Below are 20,768 nucleotides of genomic sequence, written 5' to 3'. Positions count from 1 at the left end.
CTAGCAACGGCCACAGACACTCAATCCACTACCCAAAGCACACCATTATTCCTTCACCGGAATCTCCGAGAGACTCCTCAAGGTTTCCTGGGAAGTCCCAAAACTCCCCGTAAATCTGACCGCCATAAATGGCGCTTGTCACCTCCCAGACCGGTGGAATACGATAGAGATGACGATGACGTTCCTGCTTCGTTGCTGGTGGAAGGGGATGACGATGACGTTGGCCCACAAGACCTCGCTCCCCCGCCTCCCCATGCTTCTCCCAGCCGGAATATCCACGACAATGATGAGCTTCTTCTGGGACCATCGACACGAGAGACTCGAAACCACTGGGATAGGGTGAAAACACATCAGCCAATACATCCTATACCCCCTAGGATAGTTCCCGTTCCCACTCAAGCTGGTGGCCAACGTCGTGGAGGTCTAGCATTTGTTGACCCAAAAGAAAAAGCTATGTGGAGATGGGCAAATGTGGAGAATTTGGATAACTTCCTGGCAGATGTTTATGATTATTTTTTAGGGAATGGGATAAAATCCATCCTCTTGAGCCGGGTTCTGAACCTTTTGTGAGTAAGCATTTTCTTTTCATCTCATGTAGTCCTATATCCGGATGAACTGAAGTAGCTAACAGTGGGATAGGACCCTGGCATTCGTAGTCGGTTTTACAGTCTTCCTTACCAACTGCATTGATTATGGACGGGTACCCCATGGTAAGACCATGTCGGATATCGTCGTACCCCAGTGCGTCCGGAAGATGTCCGCTTCCTCGACCTTCCTCCTCTGGCTGTTTTCCATTTTCTGGATTTATCAAGCTGTTCGATACGTTCTAGATCTACGACGACTCTATCACTTGCACGATTTTTACCACTATCTCCTAGGTATATCGGATACAGATATTCAAACAATATCATGGCAAGAAATCGTGAGTCGACTGATGGCGCTACGCGATTCAAATCCGTCAACCGCAGGAGCTGTGTCTGCAAAGCATAGGAAATTTTTGGGTAGCCAATCAAAGCAACGAATGGACGCCCATGACATCGCCAACCGTTTGATGAGAAAGGACAATTATCTTATTGCGCTTTTCAATAAAGATATCTTGGATCTGACCCTTCCGATTCCGTTTCTCAGAAACCGTCAACTTTTCTCACGGACTCTAGAATGGAATCTCCACTTTTGTATTTTGGATTATGTGTTCAATGATCAGGGTCAGGTCAGAACCTTATTTCTCAAGGACACCCATCGGAAGGCTTTAAGTGACGGATTAAGAAGACGATTTCTGATTAGTGGACTTTTAAATATATTTATTGCCCCTTTTTTTCTCATCTACTTTATGATGCATTATTTCTTCCGCTATTTCAACGAATATCAAAAAAATCCTTCCCAAATTGGCTCCCGCCAATATACCCCTTTGGCGGAGTGGAAATTTCGTGAATTCAACGAGTTGCAACACCTATTTCAACGACGAATCAACATGTCATACCCATTTGCGACACGATACATTGACCAGTTCCCGAAAGACAAGACCGTCCAGGTATCACGCTTTGTAGGTTTTATTGCCGGTGCATTGGCATCAGTTCTTGCACTGGCTTCCGTTGTCGATCCGGAGCTTTTCCTTGGTTTCGAAATAACCCACGATCGAACTGTACTCTTCTATCTCGGTGTGCTGGGCACAGTGTGGGCAGTCGCACGAGGAATCGTACCGGAAGAGACCCTGGTTTTCGATCCTGAATTTGCGTTACGAGAGGTGATAGACTTCACTCATTACCAACCAGCGCATTGGCAGGGAAAACTGCATAGTGACGAAGTAAGAACGGAGTTTGCAATGCTTTACCAAATGAAAGTGCTTATTTTCCTGGAAGAACTTCTCAGCATGATCTTCATTCCATTTGTGTTGTGGTTTAGCCTGCCAAAGTGCAGTGACCGCCTGATCGACTTTTTCCGCGAATTCACGGTACATGTGGATGGACTTGGTTATGTGTGTTCATTTGCTGTGTTCGACTTTAAGAAGGGCACCAACGTCATCCCTCAAAATCAGGATGTCCAACAAGGCCCTTCCCATGATGCTGGTCAAACGGATCTTCGAAATGATTATTTCTCGACAAAAGATGGAAAAATGTTAGCATCATACTATGGCTTTCTTGATAACTACGCCAACAATCCGCGACCGGGGGCTCCGTATATCCATGCTCCATATAGACGGCGTTTCCACCCCCCACCTGCATTCCCTGCCCTGGCGTCCCCGCCTCTGATGCCTGATACAGGAACCGGCCGGCAAGGCCGATGGGATGCTTCACAACGTTCTATCACCCGACAAAACATGACCCATGCTGGTGGGTATTCCGTAACACCACGAACACCCCGGTTTGTTACCACAGCTGCGGCTGGAGCGCACAACTCGCCACTCCCTTCAGTCCTTCTAGATCCACACCACCAACCATCGGCGTCTGGCTTCCGTTCCTTCAACCGAAACGTTGCACAGTCCAGGTACCGCCCATCGCGCCAGACACATCCCATAAATGATACAATTCGAGATGAAGATGAACCATCGACTACTAGTCAGATAATCCCGCACCTTAACAAACAGCCCTCTCATATTACAACGGAATCTAGCGGTGCTGATGATAGTCATATGGAAGAGTCATGGCGGATGAATCTCGCTGATGGTGACGGTGAAACTGATGAAGAAGCTGAGAATGTCCAAGATGTAATTGGAGGCGCGGGCGTTCTTGGGTTGATTCATCAGTTCCAGAAAGTCAGCAATGACGGACGCAGTGGCGGTGGAGTTGGCATTTGAGCAGCCGACTTTTGTTCTCTTCTTTGAAGAGAGCATGCAGCCCAGGAGGTCTCTGGGTTAAAGCTATTGCACTTCATCAGCTCCCAGTTTCATCTTGATCATTTTTATTTGTATACCCCAACTTTCTGACGTCCACAATTTATCCCTCCTGTCATCCAACTTCGCCCGGTCTGAATTCTGTTACAGTTATCCTGTGTCCCCTTCTACACGAATACTCTTTCTGTTATTTTAAACATGGACAGCGTTGGTGTTGGTGTTTGTTTTCTTAATTTCATACAAGTAACCCGATCAATATATTCATACAACAACCAAAGCAAGAGGTGCAGAGTGTGTTGGAGTACTGCTCAAATATTGGAGATATATACATTGATAAACATAAACCTACATAGGTTTGGCTATGGACACCTGGTTTAAGAAATTATAATCGATATGGCTTATTTGGAAAGCATATTTATATGGCGATTTGCTATGAGATATCATACATGAACTTTTGCCTAAGTCTCTCTTCAAGAAGGGTTAATAGGTGGATCATGTCATACTATGTGAGGACAATTAAGCTCTTTCTACTTAGAAAGTATTTGGCGATAGTAGCAGCAAAACCATTCAAAGCTTCAAGTTTCCTTGACATCTCTCTCTCCATTCCTATTCTCTAACGTGTAATTCCAAACCTGCACTATTACCTTAAACGCATATCGACAGTACAGTATCGGGAACAAGGCCCGGCCTGGACTGGAGCACGACAATCCTATGTACGCAGTAAACAACCTACCTTCAAAAGCTCCCAGTGTTTTTATTTCTCGGCCTCATGTCAATTGCTGTGTGAACGCCCATACTGTACGGAGTATGTACTGTGCAATGGACTGGCCGCCAAGAAGCTCTCAAGCTAGACCAATCAGAGGCCGTATCGGACATTTTACTCCTCCTATTCTCATAATATACAGGCTATTAATTCAAGGGTTGCAAAGAAAGCCCTTCCAACTCTCCAAGGCCACCTCGTGTGAGTATTCAGCACGCCTTTCCTGCAAATAATTGGCTGCCAGGAGGAAGTTGTTCTTTTCCATCCCCATTCGATGGTAAGAGTTCAACGGCGGAAACGCAGGACGACCTTACACGCTCCGCCTCCCTAACCGAATAACACCCTCTAGCTCCTTCTTTTCATCATGCCTCGTTTCCGCCGATACAGAGTATTTGTGGTTTTCGCCGTCATCAGCGTTGTCTCCTTCGTTCATTTCTCCCGGATCCTCTATGGGTCTACGCCCTCAACTTTCTCCAACGAATCTACACGGATACAAAAGCAAAAACCTCTTCCACCACCTCTTCCACCACCTCTGCCAGCTCCTCCGCGTCCTATTGCAGAACCCCCTCGGTCCACGCCGCTAGCTGGGAATCTGGAAGACCATGGCTTCGCACCAGAATCTACAACAGCGGTTCTTACATCTAACCCTACATCAGCGGCTACTCAAGTAGCGAACCCGCCGCCAGGTCAATCGCCCATTCCTCACTCAACACAGCAAAAGCCAACCAAATCAGATCCGCAGACGGGACTAATTTCCCCTCTGCCTGAGGAAGATGAGCTTCAATCTCCTGGTCAAGGGAGGGTAGAAGTTGATGGCTTCAAGACCAAAATCCGGTGGGAAAAACAGCCCGAGCATTTCCCCGTTCCACCGGAGAACCTCATTCGGCTCCCTGAAGGGGCCCCGAAGACACTGCCCAAAATCCAATTCGAATTTCCAGAAGAATCACCAGCAGCTAAAGCCGATCGCGAGGCGAAGCTTGCCGTAATCAAGGCGTCCTTCAACCATTCCTGGACGGGGTATAAAGCGGAAGCATGGGGTCACGATGAGTTGCGTCCTGTTTCTGGTGGATATCGAGATCCATTCTCGGGATGGGGCGCCACGTTGGTGGATGCCTTGGATACGCTTTGGATTATGGGCATGGAAGCTGAGTTTGAAGAGGCCGTAGAAGCAGTCAAGAAGATTGATTTTGCTACTAGCCCAAGGCGGGATATCCCTCTCTTTGAGACGGTGATTCGCTACCTAGGGGGCCTCATTGGAGCCTATGACATCTCCGGCGGTAGATATCAGACTCTACTCGATAAAGCTGTCGAACTTGCAGAGATACTGATGGGTGCATTCGATACTCCTAATCGAATGCCCGTTACCTACTATCTTTGGAGGCCGTAAGTCGACCATGTTTTGTCTCTTTTTAACCTTTTTGAAGAATCCTGTCTCTGATGCTGAATTTTTCTGTAGGAGAATGGCGTCACGAAAAAAGCGTGCAAACTCTAGAACCGTAACCGCGGAGATTGGGTCCCTGGTAGTTGAATTTACTCGTCTGGCACAGATTACAGAGGAAGCTAAATACTATGATGCGGTTGCACGAATTACCAACGAGCTTGAAAAGTTCCAGGAGAAGACGAAAATACCCGGGATTTGGCCTACATATCTAGACGCCTCCGGTTGCAAAAGGGTTGAGCTACCTGTAGACCAGCCTACGGACATGCCTTCTCGTGCGTCGCCTCCTATAATCCCTGAAAATAGGTTGCCAGAGAGACAAATCCAGAAGCGGGACGAAATCGATCCTCTTTTGGTCGATGCAGAGCCTGCAAACTACGACGTCAACCCTGATTCGCAACTTCTGCCACCTTCTCCGGTGAAAGCAAGTTCCGATGACGATCGCTTAGCTGAAAGCACACACATAGTCGAATATGGTTGCGAAGACCAAGGGTTTACATCCCCACCTCGTTCACGATCGGATAGATTTACCATTGGCGGTCTTGTGGACTCAGTCTACGAGTACTTACCGAAACAGTATGCTCTGTTGGGTGGTCTCAATGACCAGTACCAAGCTATGCACGAGAGGGCTATGAATGCGATCAAGAAATATCTTCTATTCAGACCCATGCTACCGGATGCCAGGGACGTTCTTTTCATTGCATCTGCTACTACGTCAGAGCCTGTAACTGAAAAGGGTGATTTAAAACATACATACGAAGGCACTCACTTGGCCTGTTTTGCCGGTGGCTTGTTTGCTATAGGTGCAAAGCTCTTCGGGATTGAAGACGACCTGGCCATTGCTACTAAACTGACTAATGGCTGTGTATGGGCATACGAATCTACCACAACCGGTATCATGCCAGAAATTTTTGAGATGCTGCCTTGTGAATCACTGGAACCATGCGAATGGAACAAAACCAGATACTATGATGCTTTAGACCCGTATTTTGCAGAGCGAAAATCGTATCATGACCAAACGGCTGCGGAGCATGCACGACAATTATCGGACCCAGTGCAGCCCTGGCACAGTGACGCCAATTCGACTCCTGTCCCTACGATGCGACAATCCGCTCCATCACAGGCTGCTATAACACCCACTATTTCACTTGCATCGACTGCCAGCCCGTCCCCTCTGAATGAGAGAGTTATCCCCGATTTCCTCTCCCATGAAAAATTTGCCCAATTAACTATTCAGGAAGAACGTCTACCTCCCGGAATATCCACCATCCCGGCAGCTAGATACATTCTTCGCCCGGAGGCGATCGAGTCGGTGTTCATCATGTATCGCATTACAGGAGATGATTCCTGGAGGCAGAAAGGATGGAAGATGTTCCAAGCCATTGAAGCTGCGACTAGAACGGAGCTTGCGAATTCGGCCATTAAGGATGTCACGAGCAGGGTTCCTATCCCCCTAAATGAGATGGAGTCATTTTGGCTTGCGGAAACACTAAAATATACTTACTTGCTATTCAGTGATCCAAAACTTGTTAGTTTGGATGAATATATCCTGTAAGTCGATGTCGCCTTCGTTTGATATTTCTTCCCCCTCCCCTCCTTTTTGCTTCTTCTTTTTTTTTTTCTTTTTTTTTTTTTCAAGCCTTGCTAACCCTTTGTTTGTCTTCTTATAGGAATACCGAGGCACATCCACTCAAACGTCCATTGCATTGAATTCATAGTCACGAAATGCTTAAATAACGCGATTGTCAGTCCTTTATGAAGGTGTATATATATGTGTGTCCCGGCCTTACTTTCGTATATCGTATTATGAGAGGGCGCATACCCTCATCCCGGTTTTCTTTCCTTTGCTTTTATTTCTACAAGTTTTAACCCTTTCCTTTCTTCCCTAATTCACCACTTATGTGTTAAATACTTTTGGTTTGTATTTTCTTGGATGTCACTTTTTGGGTTAGTGTTATATTTAATCTTTGGACCACACAGCGTATTTAACAACATGCTAGCTATGTATAAATGACATGCAGTTAGAACATTAGCGACCATATCTGTTTATAAATTCCCACGTGTTTGATCCCTGTAGCGATGCCATCATCATTGGTGAATATATCTAGTCACAACGTGTGCCGAAGGTTGGCCCTACCAGCACCGTATTGCCAATACCGAAGTAAACCCTTACCATATAATACACTGCGTAGCGGCGCCAACCAGGCTGTAACCCGGCGAAACAGTTCCCGTATCAACAATACCAGCCCGCCACGGAATCTTCCCCATATCCTCCTCATCCATCAACTCCGCCTCCAAGCTTTCTTTCATTGCATCTCAACCGCCTCCACGAAAACACGCCTCCCAATCCCATACGGCTCACGCATTATCCAGTCACTCTTTCCAATCCCGTGTCCACTTTATTTAGCCTGCTCTATTTGACTTTTCCTTTTGTTGCCTTTGTTGCTGCAGCAGCAGTTTTTTTATTTTGCCCCTCCGTTTCGACGCCGGTGCTGGGAACAAGCGCACCGAAAAAGTCGCCGTTGCGGCTTGTGGGAAGGATAAACGAGGGCATTGTTTACTCGAGGCAAAAACACTTATAATTAACAATTTATTAACCCACGGTCGCGAAAGCAATGACAGAGTCTAAGGATGGACCTCGAAGCGTCGCACACTACTCTGGAGGATGCGGAGTCATTTTGGGATGGTTAGTTTCGGTGCAAGATCCTTCTTCCCCCCCCTCTTTTTGGCTTCTGCCCGTGTGCGACTGTGGTGTCGGGGGTGGCGCCGTTGTTGCGAATGTTGGCGCCGCGAGCGGAGACGTCTGCTCGTGCATGTGCTGGTTTGCTTGGTCCTAGCATATATCTCTATATATGGGGACTAGCTGGAGCAACTGGCTTTCCTTAGTTCTCAGCTTGAGCTGCGGGAAGCTTTGGTTGCAACTATATATATATATACTTTCACAGTTTGCAGGCTGTTTTTCTATCGAGCAAAGCTAACTGGTTTACTTCTTTTTTTATTTTGCGTTCTAGAATTCGATGCCATTTTCCAGATGCCATGCGACTCTCACGCTGCGATCGATAATGTGCTCCGTGCTTATTTGGAATTAACGACCCAGTATAAAGGTGTGTTTGTGTCCTTGTATCGTACGTGCACATTTCTCCATCGAATGGTTGTTTATCTTATAAGGGCACTAGTGGAAGGAATATTATATTTTCTATCATATGATGATCTATCCGGGTTTGTCAACACGAGCTTAATTTGTTCTTGTCCATGAGCAGATACTCTCCTTTCTTCTGAATATGAAATCTCCCACTGCGCAGAGAGGTTACTTGCCTCGGAGTTCTTCGTCGCAAATGCGGATTATATACGGAGACAGATCATATACTGCTTGTTACAGGTCTGAGCTGACTTCTCTCCTTTTCCCTCTTTGCTTCTGATATCGGTATATTTGTGACTGACGAAGTTGTGGCTGTTCCATGCGTCTTCAGGACGATGCCCCAGACGTCCTCTACGTAACCGCCTCGTTTCTCCTTTTCGATGGCCGACAAAATGAGCACACGTTTGAGATGATGAATAAAGAGGGGGCATTTGTGCGCTTGCTAGAGCTAATTCAGTCTTCGGAGCATCTTGATGGCGACGGTGGAGCTGGACTACACCGGTTGTTAATGAACCTAATGTATGAAATGTGTAGGATTCAAAGGATTAAAATCGGCGATTTAGGTGAGTGAGAGGCTGGGAGAAATGTTCAGATAAACCCCTCGAATTTGGGTAGCGTCCCAACAGCGTCTCTCAATATTTTCCCCTCTCTGGACATGCGTCCTTCTCTTTGTTAGAACTCTGTGGATAATTATGCAGTACCACTAATTTGTGACACAGTACTTGTGGATGATGATTTTGTGAAGCATTTGTTTGAGATTGTCGAAGAGCTTTCGGGCGACGTCGACGATCCTTACCATTATCCTGTGATTAAAATTCTAGTAAGATCACTCTTCCGAGTTCCATCCGAATTGAGCCTGTTCATAATTCAATGCTGATACATGCGATTTATTTGTAGTTGGTTCTCAACGAACAATTTATGGTCTCAGCTCATGACCCGTTACCTGAACGATCATCATCAGTCCCTCTCACCAACAAGGTCATCAAGGTCCTTTCGATGTTTGGTTCTGCTTATAAAACATTTGGAGAAAACATAATCCTTCTCCTTAACCGCGAAAGTACGCAAATGACAGACCCCCCTTTTCTCCCGTTCTTCTCTCTAACGCCAGTCCACAGGCGAAACTTCTCTTCAACTACTTACCTTAAAATTGCTCTACCTTCTCTTTACCACGCCCCCAACTTATGAATATTTCTACACTAATGACCTTCGAGTACTCGTTGACATCTTAATTCGAAACCTTTTGGACCTCCCGGAGGACGCTACTGCACTTCGTCATACATACCTGCGTGTTCTCTATCCGTTATTGGCTCATACCCAACTCAGGCATCCACCTCATTATAAACGAGATGAGCTCAGAAAGCTCCTGGGGATTCTTGTTAGAGGCCAATTTTCTTTTGATTCAGAGGAACATGAAAGGATCCTTCATTTCGACGACGTCGATGATACAACGAAACGGTTGGTGTTGCGATGTGGCCAGGTAGACTGGCTTGCCGATCCTGAGATATGTAAACAGAAACCTAAGTCGGAAATTAATACGGAAGCGCCGGTAGAAAAATGTATAAAAGAATCAATTTCACCCGTCACGACTCCGTCCACCTCTCCAGAGCCAAGTTCTCCTCACAGCCTCACCGGACGCCGTTCCTCGCAATCAGCGTCATCGCCTCCAAAAACAAGCCCTGCGAGAGCACTTGGTATGAACCTCGAAACTGCTCGTTCTTCGGAAGGCAGCGTTGTTGAGGTTGCAGTCCACAAAGAGAAGCCTGGTGTCAACCTTCCCAGCCGGAGGGACATTTCGAAAGCTCCACCCGCACCGCCACCACCCCCGAAACAAAAGCCAGAACCCCCCAAGGCTAGACGTTGGCGTGGGCGTCGTGAGCAGCAGGAAGAAGACGAGCCTACAGAACAAAAAACTGCGGATAGAATGAGCACTGCTGTACGTGAAAGGAAAGGTTCAGTTAGCATCAAAGCCTCTGGATCCGTAACCCCCACGACCTTACCAACCGACTCATCGAAACATACATCCGCTGGCATATCGACAACCCAATCAGCCCTCCACGAGCCCCCAGTTCCTGCAATAATCGTCCCCAAATCACGCACCCCAAATCCCTCCTCGAGTCCTCATGCCCCTGCTGTTCCCCCACCACGCAGATCCTCACACTCCGTCCCTCCAAAATGCCGTGCCAGCCAGCATGCCATTCATCATCGCCTCCGTCAGCCACCCCCTCTGCCCCAACATCACCATCCTTACAGCGCTCAAAAACTGAATCCACCCTCCGAGTCACCTTGCTCAAGCCATTTCTCATCCTCTCCGGCAAGCCCGTCGTTGTCTCCCTCGAGTTGCCACGTCACATCCCAAAAGCCAGAACCACCAAAAGCCCGACGATGGCGAGGCAAGAAGTCCCAGCAGGTAGTTGACGGAAATGCAGCCGGCCACTCTGTTCCTCTTACCGGGAACACAATCATAAATAACAATGATTATAGTGAGAATAATGAGAAGTGCAGCGAAGTCAGCGACAATGAGCGGCGAGTGGTGGTGGCTACGTTGCTTGAAACGACGCTTACGTGTGCTCATGATACCACAAGCGTTGAGTCTGTTACAATTATAGAGGATGAAGTGGGCAGGCTGAAGGTACAGGAAGAAGGTTAACTACCCTAAAGGTATTCCTTATTTTGCCTTTTTTCGCCGTTTAGACTTTCTGGATGGATTTTTGATCGTATGCGAAAGGTTTTAATTTTATAAGGGCGATACCCCTCCATTGCCTGCCGTGGGATTACTTATTTTTTTTTTTTTTTTTCTTAACTTATCTAGGGAAATTCTTGATTATTATTATTAATTATTTTTATTACGCTCTCACTCTTTTGTAGTTCTACACTTAAGTTGTTTCTGCTTCTGGCTTTGAAGAACTGCGATAGCTTCTACAGAGGTAGACACAAGCGAACTTGAAGATATTGCATCCCAGAGAGAATATATATATATTTTTTTCTCCCCCACCCACCCCCCACATTTGCTTCATAAAGAAAGGAAAAATATTATTATGGGAAACCCACCAATACAAGAGACGTAAAAAAATAGGCAAGATAGTTGCCCCAAATTTTTTTCTAGAAGACAAATACAACACCCTAGTACAATAATTCCTTATGATATGTTGCCAATTCGCAACAAAATGATCACTGCCCTTCATACCCTTTCACATGCTCTTCTCTTCGTCCTAATCCTCCCTCCTATCGGCGGCAAGATGACCTCCAACACCCAAGGGCTCTCAGGACGCACTGCCACTTCCCCCTTACCATCAGGTCTTGGCACAGGCACTCAGGTCTACATCAAAATTTCATGAGCAAGCAAGCCAAGAGCATTTTTCGTCTCAGCATCTGCGATAAGCGCTGACATGCGTGCCGCCGTGGCCGAAAAAAGATATTGGCGGATGTCACGGTGAAAGTTGCCTGCGGGCGTGCTCCTGTGCCGTTAGATGCTCACTATGATGGTCTCGTTTCGGCTGCGCAAAACGCCAGGGGTTAAACTTCATGGGGTCTTCGAAGATGTCGGGATCGCAGTAACTGCCGCGCGAGAGGATGGAAACCATCGCCCCCTTGGGGAGGGGGACGCTGATGGTGCTGGCTTCGCCGCTACCCAGCTTCGCTCTCTATAACGGGGGAATGGACATTATCGTCCATCACAGTGCGCGTGACGGAGCGATGTACAAAGCTGTGCGTTCGTACCGTTTCGCGCATCACGCTGTCCATCAACACCAACTTAGCGACGGAAGCTTTTGACCAGCCGCCTGTTTTCTCTTCCTTTTCAGCTAGCTCGGTAGTAGGAGATGGGACAGTATAGTATTCCCTTGGAAGCACAGATTCGATCTCCTCCCGGAGTAATGCGATTGTGCTGAATTCTTTGTCGGATGCGATGATGTTGAAGATTAGGTTTGTCGCAGTTGCAGTTGTCTGATGGAAGGAACCCAGGTTATTGATGCAGATCCGGTAGGCAAGGCTGTGGATGTCGTGTAAATCCTCTTTAGAGCGATCGCTTTGAGCGAAACGGAGCATTAATTGGAGTAAGTCCTCGGGCTCATTTTGGCCACTGTCTATGCCGAGATGCCGCTCGCTTCTTATCGTTTCAGAGTGCTGATGTTTCAAAAAGCGATCCAAACGCCCCTTTATCACCGGTTTCAAAATCCTTTCCAGCTTCCAGTAGTTTAAACGGAATGGAAGGTACAGTATCGGGCACAGGACAGGGCGGAGCGGTACAGGTATGTAGGGGACCAAGCCCGCGTTTGTTGCGAAGAGATCCACGAATTTAGAGGAAGCGCGGAGATATTCTTCATCCCTACCTGTGCTTTGATATTAATATATCGTCACTTATCAATAAATAGATACGATCCCGATGAAATCCAAGTGAAGTATACGTCTAGAGCGAAGAATAACCACTTACAAAGCGGCTCCCCTACCGTAAACTGACTCGAGAACTGTGCAATTACGAGTTTCAATGTATCCCAAAGTGGAATTTCCTCCCACTCGTCCTTGTTCGGAATCCACCTCTCAACTGCATTTTGCATTTCCTTACCCATTGGTCCCAGATATCTGTCAAAGTTGCGATTCACATCGCGATTGAGGATCATAGCCAGCCATGGATCGGTGACGTACTTGTGGTGGTCGGCTGCCCAGTCGATCTGATCCAGCTCACGAAATGCCTCCTGTGTGTTTAGGACTTTGTCCGGTTGGGTTACCAGCCACCGCAGGGTGCCCTTTGGTAGGAGAATTTCAGTCCGCAATCCGAGGCCTGGGACGAGGCATGGTTGGCCCTTTTTCAGGTACTATTTAATACGTTTCGTTAGTTGACATAGTAGAAGACTTAAAACACAGTAGAGAGATTAAGTAAAATAGACGGCTGTACTGCTTCAGAGCAATGTTTCTGTTAAGCAGCTGATACTCACAGTCTCATATGCCTCTTTATACAACCCCTCACAATTCGCATAATATGCTAAGCGAGTCTTAAGACTAAATCGAGCCTTCATACCATCGCGGACTCGGGGTATGCCTGGGTATTTGGCAGCGGAAAACCAGCAGTAAATCGAAAGAAGCACAACACCGGCCGTATTAACCAGACATGCTAACTGCAAGTAGCTCAGTTGATGAATAAAATCTGCTGCAAGCCATTTCGCAGGTACCAAGCCCGCCGTTGGTAAGGCCATGATACACAACGATTCTGCTCTCTCCGACAAACTTAGTGATCTCCAAATAAATGTCTCAAGAACCCTAGAGCGAAGGATATTTGTTTTGCTATCATTTCCCTGCCCTTATAGCAATCGAAATCGGGTGAAGGGTTAATGGAGTATGCAACGAGACCTATAAAACAAATTCGGACCACTGATATAAATGCATGAAAATCATCCAAAACAGAACGATGCGTACATGTCCTGTTCAAATCACTAAAAATTCGGTCCTCGGCTCAGCATATATCCGGAGATCACACAAGCAGGGATGAATTCGGGGAATGTAACATCGACAAACACGAGGATTGGCATAGGCAGGGGCCAGGAGCCATTAAGTTTGAAGCTATATTTACCACTTTCGTGTCTCTGTGATTCTCCGTGAAACAGGCCCATGTATCTTTGAACGGTAGCAGACACGGGCAAGGTGGGAGTCATAACAGCATGGCGCTGGTAAACGAGCTCTTTTGCCCCAGTAGCCTAGAGGTGTGTTCAGGGATAACCTTAAGTAATTGAGGGCTCATAATACATCTCTAAGGCTCTAGAATTTAGTGCGTAGTTGCAGTTAGTTGATGTCCCAAATGCAAGTCCACCTTGGGAGCTCAAAGGAGGCTGGAAATCGGGTTCTTCGAACATGAAATCTAGGTTAAGCTTATTTCTTATGGTGAGACGCGGCTTCCTAGGGTCTGCCTTACGTCGATTGAAGGCACTAGTGCCAAAGTCCTCCTGACTCTCGGGGGTGCATCTTGCGTCTGCGCCAGCTGCTCAGTCAATTATGAAGCTGATAGGATCAAAGAAGGTATTGGCATCAGCGCCTTTCACGATTCGACCAGCCACAGCGCCTGGAGGATTTGGTCTTGTAGCCTTGAGGCAGGGTAACTGAGGGTCGTCAAAGATAGGACGGCCCATTGTGACTTCGTATATTTCACCTTGGAGCTGAAAGCCCCCGCGAAGTGCATTCTGGAGGAGAGGATTACTATCATACCGCAATGTCGGAAGCCATCGATTTCCTACCATACCTGGAAGTTGAACCGGCCCCAGGATTCAGGTCCACTCGGACGATCTGCCTATCGAGGCAAGGCCTTGCTGTGTATCCTTTGATAAGGGAACCGCTGATGGTGCCAATTTAAAGCCCAAGGCTACCTCAATGCTCTGTGTTCCATAACTAACTCCATGCTACCTGTACAGCGTAGGTCATGAGTGAATTTTGTAGGAAGGTGATCACATGACCCAGCGCGTGGAGGGCATTGGAGGGATTGGATTGGATTGAACGATCCACCCCCGTTACTATTAGTTGGCCGTGATGACACCTAATGGCCAAGAGACTCAGGGGTTCATGTTGCTGTTGTTATTGAGCTAACTCCAGTGTAACTACAGATCTGATATGCGGCGACCGTTGAGCTTCCTATTGCAGACTAGCGTACTTCCCAAATGGGCTACATAAAAACCTTATTTCGACCAAGGGTTACGCACAGAACACTGGGTGCATCGTGCAGTGTACATACAGTACACTATGTAAACCGTTGTTGTCCGGAGGCATGATGATGCTCAGAGGTAGCATTTCCATCCAGATCTTCAGGCACTCGGGGATCTTTTGATACGATAGTTATATAATTCACTATGATGGCGACATCAAAACTGAGTTATGGCCCTTAAGAGATATCAGAAATCAGGTCATGGATACGCTATGGCAAATAAACTGGCGCAGTGCAATATTGGCCAAATGCTACTATCAATCCCTTAAGATCGATGATTCAGGAATTCAGTTCAATATGGAGAGTGTTACAATGTACAGGTACAAGCACCCTTCATACAAATACAATAGTTGAGGACGCCCCTAGCTTGAGGTCAAACGATGAAATTTCGTAGTAGCCAAAGTGCTTTTATTGTTCTTAAATCACGGCCTGAGCACTGTATGTTAAATTTCCACTTTTGCCGTGCTCCGGTTCCGACACCCCTAGGAATTGAAACACGTATTTAATCCCAAATATACACAGCTTCAGCTCTAGCATAGAACAAAGCTGAAAAGATGACGAATTCGTATCCCATAGAGATACATTTTGTATGAGAAAAATATGCACCTTGGCAACGTTTGAACATCTCAATCGTTTCCGGAAAGTGGTTTAGTGTCACGGTGCTGGCTCGATCCCAGGAGTGCCCTGCAAAATGAGCTCTAGGTAAGTCAGTATACACCACGCAGAAGACGAAGCATTTTGATAGTATAGCTGAAGAAACGAAACTCTATGAATAGCTACTTCCTCTAGTGTTTGTCTCTGTCGCACCTTGCCCTTTCAATTGATATGATTAAGGTTAAGTTCAGAGCCATGGTTCATTGGGAAGAGCTGAGACATGGGGATACTTAACCCTGCACCCCCTTTTTTGTTTTGTTCATTGAGTAAAAGTACATGCTTTTTCTATATTTGAATATCAGGGTATATTGTACTCTAATGCTAAATGATGAGATCCGTGCTGTTAAAAATAAACGCGGCGACATTCGAAGAGTGTCTATAATCAAGCACTCATAAAGGCATAAAAGAAAAGTCTTACAGTCAAAAAGCCAAGCTCGCCAATAATGCCGCCAATCCAAAGGGATACAAAATTCTTCAAAAGTCCACAATCCAACAAGACAGTCCAGCTTGTTCATAAAATCCCCCAGTATTTCTCTGCTCCAAAAGTGGAGGGGTTATCCTTCTTCCATTTGTCATCAAATGCAGAGAATAAATAGAGACTACGCTCCTTGCCTTTAAAAGCGCTCAACAAACTCGCCAGCGCCAGATTATGATTCTCCGGGGATGGAACTGCCTTGCCATTCGGATTTCCGTGCTTCGGCCACCCTGATTCCGTAACAACAGTCATCTTTCCCCCTGCTGCACGCGACACACGCTCCTGCTGCTTCTTGACAAAGCCTCCCGCGTTAGATGCTTCGGTGTTGGGGTCGAAAAAGGCATGGATGTTTGCAGCGCAGAAATCAGAAGCTTCGCAGAGTTCCGGATGGGCGATTAAGGCATTGAAAGTATCCACGGTGACGACGGGGCCAGTGTAGCCAGCGTCACGCAATACCTTCCTGGCTTTGCTGACACTCCCGACGACCTCAGAAACGGAAGATTGGCCGCTGTTTACACGCTCGTTGCCGATTGCAACTGTGACAATAAGTGCCCAGGAGGATTGGACTCCCTGAATCAAGTTGTGCAAGGCCTCGTCAAGCTTTTCGATGTCGTAGATGCCGGCGAAGAGTTTTTTCTGGTATTTATTGGCGGCAGCTACCACCATGGGAACTTGATTGCAGTCAGTGCCGTAGAAACGGACGGTGTCGAATCCACCAAATTTAGAAAAGTCGCTCTCAACTTGCTGTGGGGTCTTGCATTCGCCGTTATCTCCGTATGGAGCGTAGCATATTCCCAAGCCATTCCCAGGGAAATTGGGTGATCCAGGCGTTTTTGGTGGTGAAACTAGAGGAGGTACAGAGAGCGGGAGTGGGTTTTTAGTGGGAGAAGGAAGCGGAAGGGGCGGGAGGGATAGGTCAACGGCGTTGGAATTGCCGCCTGGAGGTGGCGTAGGCGCTGGAGTTGAGGACCGATGCAGAGATTGTGAAACTGGAGTTTGGGCAATCCTGTTTGCAGCGTCTTTGGTGATAGGGAGGCTTCGGACAGCAGTCAGCGTTGGTTTTGCGGAGGTAGACCGCTGGCCTGTAGTTTTCGATCTGACAGGCACGTTTTGGTCAGCCGGGACGATAACCTCAGTCGAAAAGTCAACGAGATTATTCGATTCCCCACGCTTTGCGTTTTCAGGGGAATACGCTATCCTCAAGATGTATCAGCTTCCAATTTCGCGACTGGATTTAGAGGTACCGGATTGGAAGGGGAAAACGCAAGAACTTGCCTTTCGGGAGGGCGGCGGTCACGCTTAGCAAAGAAAGCACAGTAATGGTGAAGATACCAGTTTTCATTTTCGCATATGTACTTGTATGTTTTATATGTCCAATCTCTCAAAAATGCTTATTCGTTTGAGACGAAACAAGCGCTACATATGGCTTGTCAGTCAATGGCTAGCAGCCCGCTTGCTAGAGCAGAAGAGCCATGGATATCTACGCAAGCAAAACATGTAGTTTTAAGGCTGTGCAATTCCTCAGCTCAGGTTATGCCAGTGGAAAGGCACATTGCGAAACAGGCCTAACGGAGGAGTAAAGTTGGGTCTCTAATAAACTGGAACTGCATGAAGAAAAGTCACTCACCTAAGACTATAGGAGATACAAAAAGTCGGAAGAACAGTATTATCTCACAGCCCACAGTTTGCAAATTTCACGAACTATTACAGGTTTGCGAACATTGGTTTGTTTTAGCTCCAACAACCGGATAAGTATATCCCAGCCGCTATATCTCCCACTGCGTATGCGTGGATGTGAAGTGAAGACGGTCGGATTCGAGAATGTTGGCGATATAACGACAGAATTTCCTTTTGCAACGGAACGCTAGGTAGCTAGAGTTTAATGTGTGAGAGGTCGATTGAGGCGGCGGTGTTGAAGAGATTGGCAACGCACAGCAAGATTGTATTCTGCTGTAAAGGATAGAACTGATTTTTGCAGGGGCAAAAAGGAAGGGAGTCTGGTGTCAGGAGGGATTGAGCCCAATATATTACCACAGGGAAAAGGCATACGTGAGGCGATCCCGCGGTCGACTTAAGGTCATAGCCGAGCAAGACCTCGTGAAGTAAAGAAAGCAATTGAAATAAAATGAAATAAAAACATCTGACTGAAGCAATCCTAGACACTAGCTGAGGAGGCAACTGTGTACGTCTCGATAAGGACTGACTAGCAGGGTAGATAAAAGCAACTGATAAAGCGGAGAGGAATAAGCCGGCCCTCATGACAAGACCATTAATTAAGCAATAAATGTTTGAATATGTGAAAGAAGTAGATAATTGACCAGAGAGGCGAATAAGACGAACAACACCGACGGCGGACAGAATTGGGGAGAAAGGACTCAAGCACATCACTATTAATCAACAAAGGAATAACGAAGGTCTGGGTAGATTGGACGATTAGGACCGGCAATGACAGGTAAGCTATACAAGGAAATCATGCAGAATAAGAACTGGGGAAAATAAATTTTTAGCCAGCAAGGGTAACACGGTTCCGCGCGGCAGAGAACTGTTATATAGATTGGCACATGTAGATGTACCGCACAAATGGCGCTGTAGAGATTTGGTGGGCGGCAGGCAAGAGCAGGAAGATTTATTTCTTTGACAAAAAGACTGCAAGTAGGCCAGAGAGCACAAAAATATACGAAATTGGCCAGCAGCAATTAAATGCAGGCGAGATAAGGTAGAAGCCGTTAAGGAAGAATCAGGAACGCCTCGCATTTCGTGGATCTGAGGGGCGGCGACCTATTCGAACACCGTACCAACGTCGTTTACCCTGGGCGCTGCTCCTCATTGCATGGTTGTTTATGATATCGGATTGTGCACAATGGTCTCTGCGTCCATGCTCATGCCTGTCCGATTTCGTCATCCCATCTCCTTGTGGCTTGGGAGTTGAATAGTTCAACGGGATATGCAGCTTTTTAGTAGGGTGCGTCCTAGGCGGATCATCCGGGTATGACGTACGGCTACCAACAGTACGGCCCTACTTGGGTGAGGATGACACATGGCATTCAGACAAAAACCGCATCAGAATTTACCTTGACTAGATTCTCAAACATGACTTGAATCTTCCAGATCTCATTTTCTTTGGGGAGGGCTTTCGGGAACACTCCGATTCCAGGAATAAACTCGGGCCTGAACCACAGAAACCTCCTCAACTGGTTGAACTTTGGGTCCGCCCGACCACAAACACCCCACTCAAGCGACCTGGTCAAGCGTTCAGCCCATGGCAAATTTGAATTGCGACACTTGGCGGTACAGCTTCTCCCTGCTGTAAGAAACGAGCGAACGAAACCAGCGGCAATGGTAGGGGAGAAGGTGGCAGGAGTTCTGCTTCTTTTGTTTCTTTGTTGTTTTGACCGTGGCATGGTTAGTGAGGGCAGCCGTCGCTGTTTCATAAGGGACACACACAAAAGGTATTGTTGCCGTCGGAGACAAGACGCAGTGTTGTGGCTGTTGTTGGAGGTCGTTGTTGTCAGACGATATTGGATGTCTGCTTTGATAACCGGATCAGCCGCTAAGCTGTATGGGGAGGGGACCTGACTGACATCTATACAAGATTCTTGTATGAGCGGAGCCAGAGAATATCGACTTCAACTGATCATCTTGTCAATCACGCAAAATAAAATAAAATAAAATAAAACGACCCGCCCTCCGAATCCAAACCCGCCTCCAGCGACGAATATACAGAATCTCTAAGTCATCAAATCAGGAAGTGCTCATATGCAGGTTCATGTACACACGTACATTACATAGTGCCGAGAGGGACATACCGTAAATGACACAATCTAATCCATTCCCCCAAAGTAGAGCCATTTGCCTGTCATGTTACTGCTGTACCACCTTTTTTGCCTTTCTAGGTTGCTATAATAACAAAAGCTGGCGCATCGATGGTTCATCTCGCCTGCTAATCTCCTGTTTCTTAAAACGAATGACATGGCGGAAATTCATACAAAACGGTCGAGGGATGGGTTGGGCTAGACTGGAGTAAGATGTGGGATAAAATAGAGGGAGAAAGGGAGTAACAGACCCAGTTTGCTGAGTTTGTTGACCTGATGATATGACGATGATGGCGTCGAGGGTTTTGCAACATCGATGATTGTGGAGTATATGCATGTACGTACACACACACACATACATATTCATTCATATTTAGATATCGATAGCCATTTGCAGATGTCCACTGATTGAATGTATTTGCGTAGATCAATTGATACATGGATACATGGACGCATCTTGCACATCAAAAGGATGCGGACAGCTTAATTATTATATATATAAGTACATAAAAGCGACGGCGCTGAATTACAACAGGTATCTAAATCCTTTTTCTTCATAGTACAAAAAACAGAAGAGAAAAAGCAAAAACCAGGAATCGTACAGCGGAATGGGACAGGAAGGGTCAGACAGAATTAGTGAAGAAAATCAAAACTTAAAAAGAGCAAAAAAAAAAGCAGAGAGACACCCCCAAAACCTTTACCAAGACACCAACCCAAGCCAAATGCACCACACACACGCCACAACGAGTCTTATCGCCTCTGCCTGAGAACTTTCGTAATAGCATGGCGAATTATGGTCCCCGCCTTCTCAACCTCCCTCCGCGATATGCCCGTCGTCAAGCATACTTTGAGAGCAGGAGGAGGAGGAGTCGCAATGTGCTGGGGGATCACGTTGTCCTCGATGGACTTACTACGGGTAATGAGGACGCCATTGGCGAGAGCCTGAGGATACATCATATAACATTAGATATATATAAA

General features: G+C 46.7%; 6 protein-coding genes across 6 annotated transcripts in view; 3 read left to right on the top strand and 3 right to left on the bottom strand.

Moving 5' to 3' along the window:
* Positions 1–453: 453 nt before the first annotated feature.
* HCAG_05295 (conserved hypothetical protein) lies at positions 454–2,794 on the top strand (the record flags this gene model as incomplete). The annotated part of the gene is made up of 3 exons (XM_001539778.1): positions 454–566; positions 640–710; positions 831–2,794. The coding sequence occupies 3 exons, from the start codon at positions 454–456 to the stop codon at positions 2,792–2,794; spliced, it is 2,148 nt and encodes a 715-aa protein (XP_001539828.1).
* Positions 2,795–3,954: 1,160 nt separating this feature from the next.
* Positions 3,955–6,738, top strand: HCAG_05294 (conserved hypothetical protein; the record flags this gene model as incomplete). The annotated part of the gene is made up of 3 exons (XM_001539777.1): positions 3,955–4,973; positions 5,047–6,579; positions 6,699–6,738. 3 exons carry the CDS (start codon positions 3,955–3,957, stop codon positions 6,736–6,738), a joined length of 2,592 nt encoding a protein of 863 aa, XP_001539827.1.
* A 921-nt stretch (positions 6,739–7,659) lies between these two features.
* Positions 7,660–10,814, top strand: HCAG_05293 (predicted protein; the record flags this gene model as incomplete). Its single annotated transcript, XM_001539776.1, has 7 exons — positions 7,660–7,714; positions 8,040–8,132; positions 8,331–8,407; positions 8,499–8,730; positions 8,887–8,987; positions 9,065–9,224; positions 9,283–10,814. 7 exons carry the CDS (start codon positions 7,660–7,662, stop codon positions 10,812–10,814), a joined length of 2,250 nt encoding a protein of 749 aa, XP_001539826.1.
* Positions 10,815–11,483: 669 nt separating this feature from the next.
* HCAG_05292 (predicted protein) lies at positions 11,484–13,356 on the bottom strand (the record flags this gene model as incomplete). The annotated part of the gene is made up of 5 exons (XM_001539775.1): positions 11,484–11,608; positions 11,643–11,808; positions 11,885–12,495; positions 12,597–12,978; positions 13,099–13,356. 5 exons carry the CDS (start codon positions 13,354–13,356, stop codon positions 11,484–11,486), a joined length of 1,542 nt encoding a protein of 513 aa, XP_001539825.1.
* A 2,658-nt stretch (positions 13,357–16,014) lies between these two features.
* Positions 16,015–17,320, bottom strand: HCAG_05291 (predicted protein; the record flags this gene model as incomplete). Its single annotated transcript, XM_001539774.1, has 2 exons — positions 16,015–17,060; positions 17,311–17,320. 2 exons carry the CDS (start codon positions 17,318–17,320, stop codon positions 16,015–16,017), a joined length of 1,056 nt encoding a protein of 351 aa, XP_001539824.1.
* A 2,843-nt stretch (positions 17,321–20,163) lies between these two features.
* HCAG_05290 (hypothetical protein) overlaps positions 20,164–20,768 on the bottom strand; it is a gene marked incomplete at both ends in the record, with an annotated part of 2,861 nt that continues 2,256 nt past the window's right edge. Inside the window, 3 exons of the mRNA XM_001539773.1 lie at positions 20,164–20,194; positions 20,526–20,553; positions 20,702–20,732. Of these exons, the coding sequence (XP_001539823.1) occupies positions 20,164–20,194; positions 20,526–20,553; positions 20,702–20,732 (90 nt within the window). The remainder of the gene's footprint in view (positions 20,195–20,525; positions 20,554–20,701; positions 20,733–20,768) is intronic.

This window comes from Histoplasma capsulatum, genomic scaffold (genome assembly GCF_000149585.1).
Source record: "Histoplasma capsulatum NAm1 scaffold_5 genomic scaffold, whole genome shotgun sequence".
NCBI lineage: Eukaryota > Fungi > Ascomycota > Eurotiomycetes > Onygenales > Ajellomycetaceae > Histoplasma > Histoplasma mississippiense.
The sequence above is the reverse complement of the archived record's forward strand: the minus strand, read 5'-3'. Positions and strand labels throughout refer to the sequence as shown.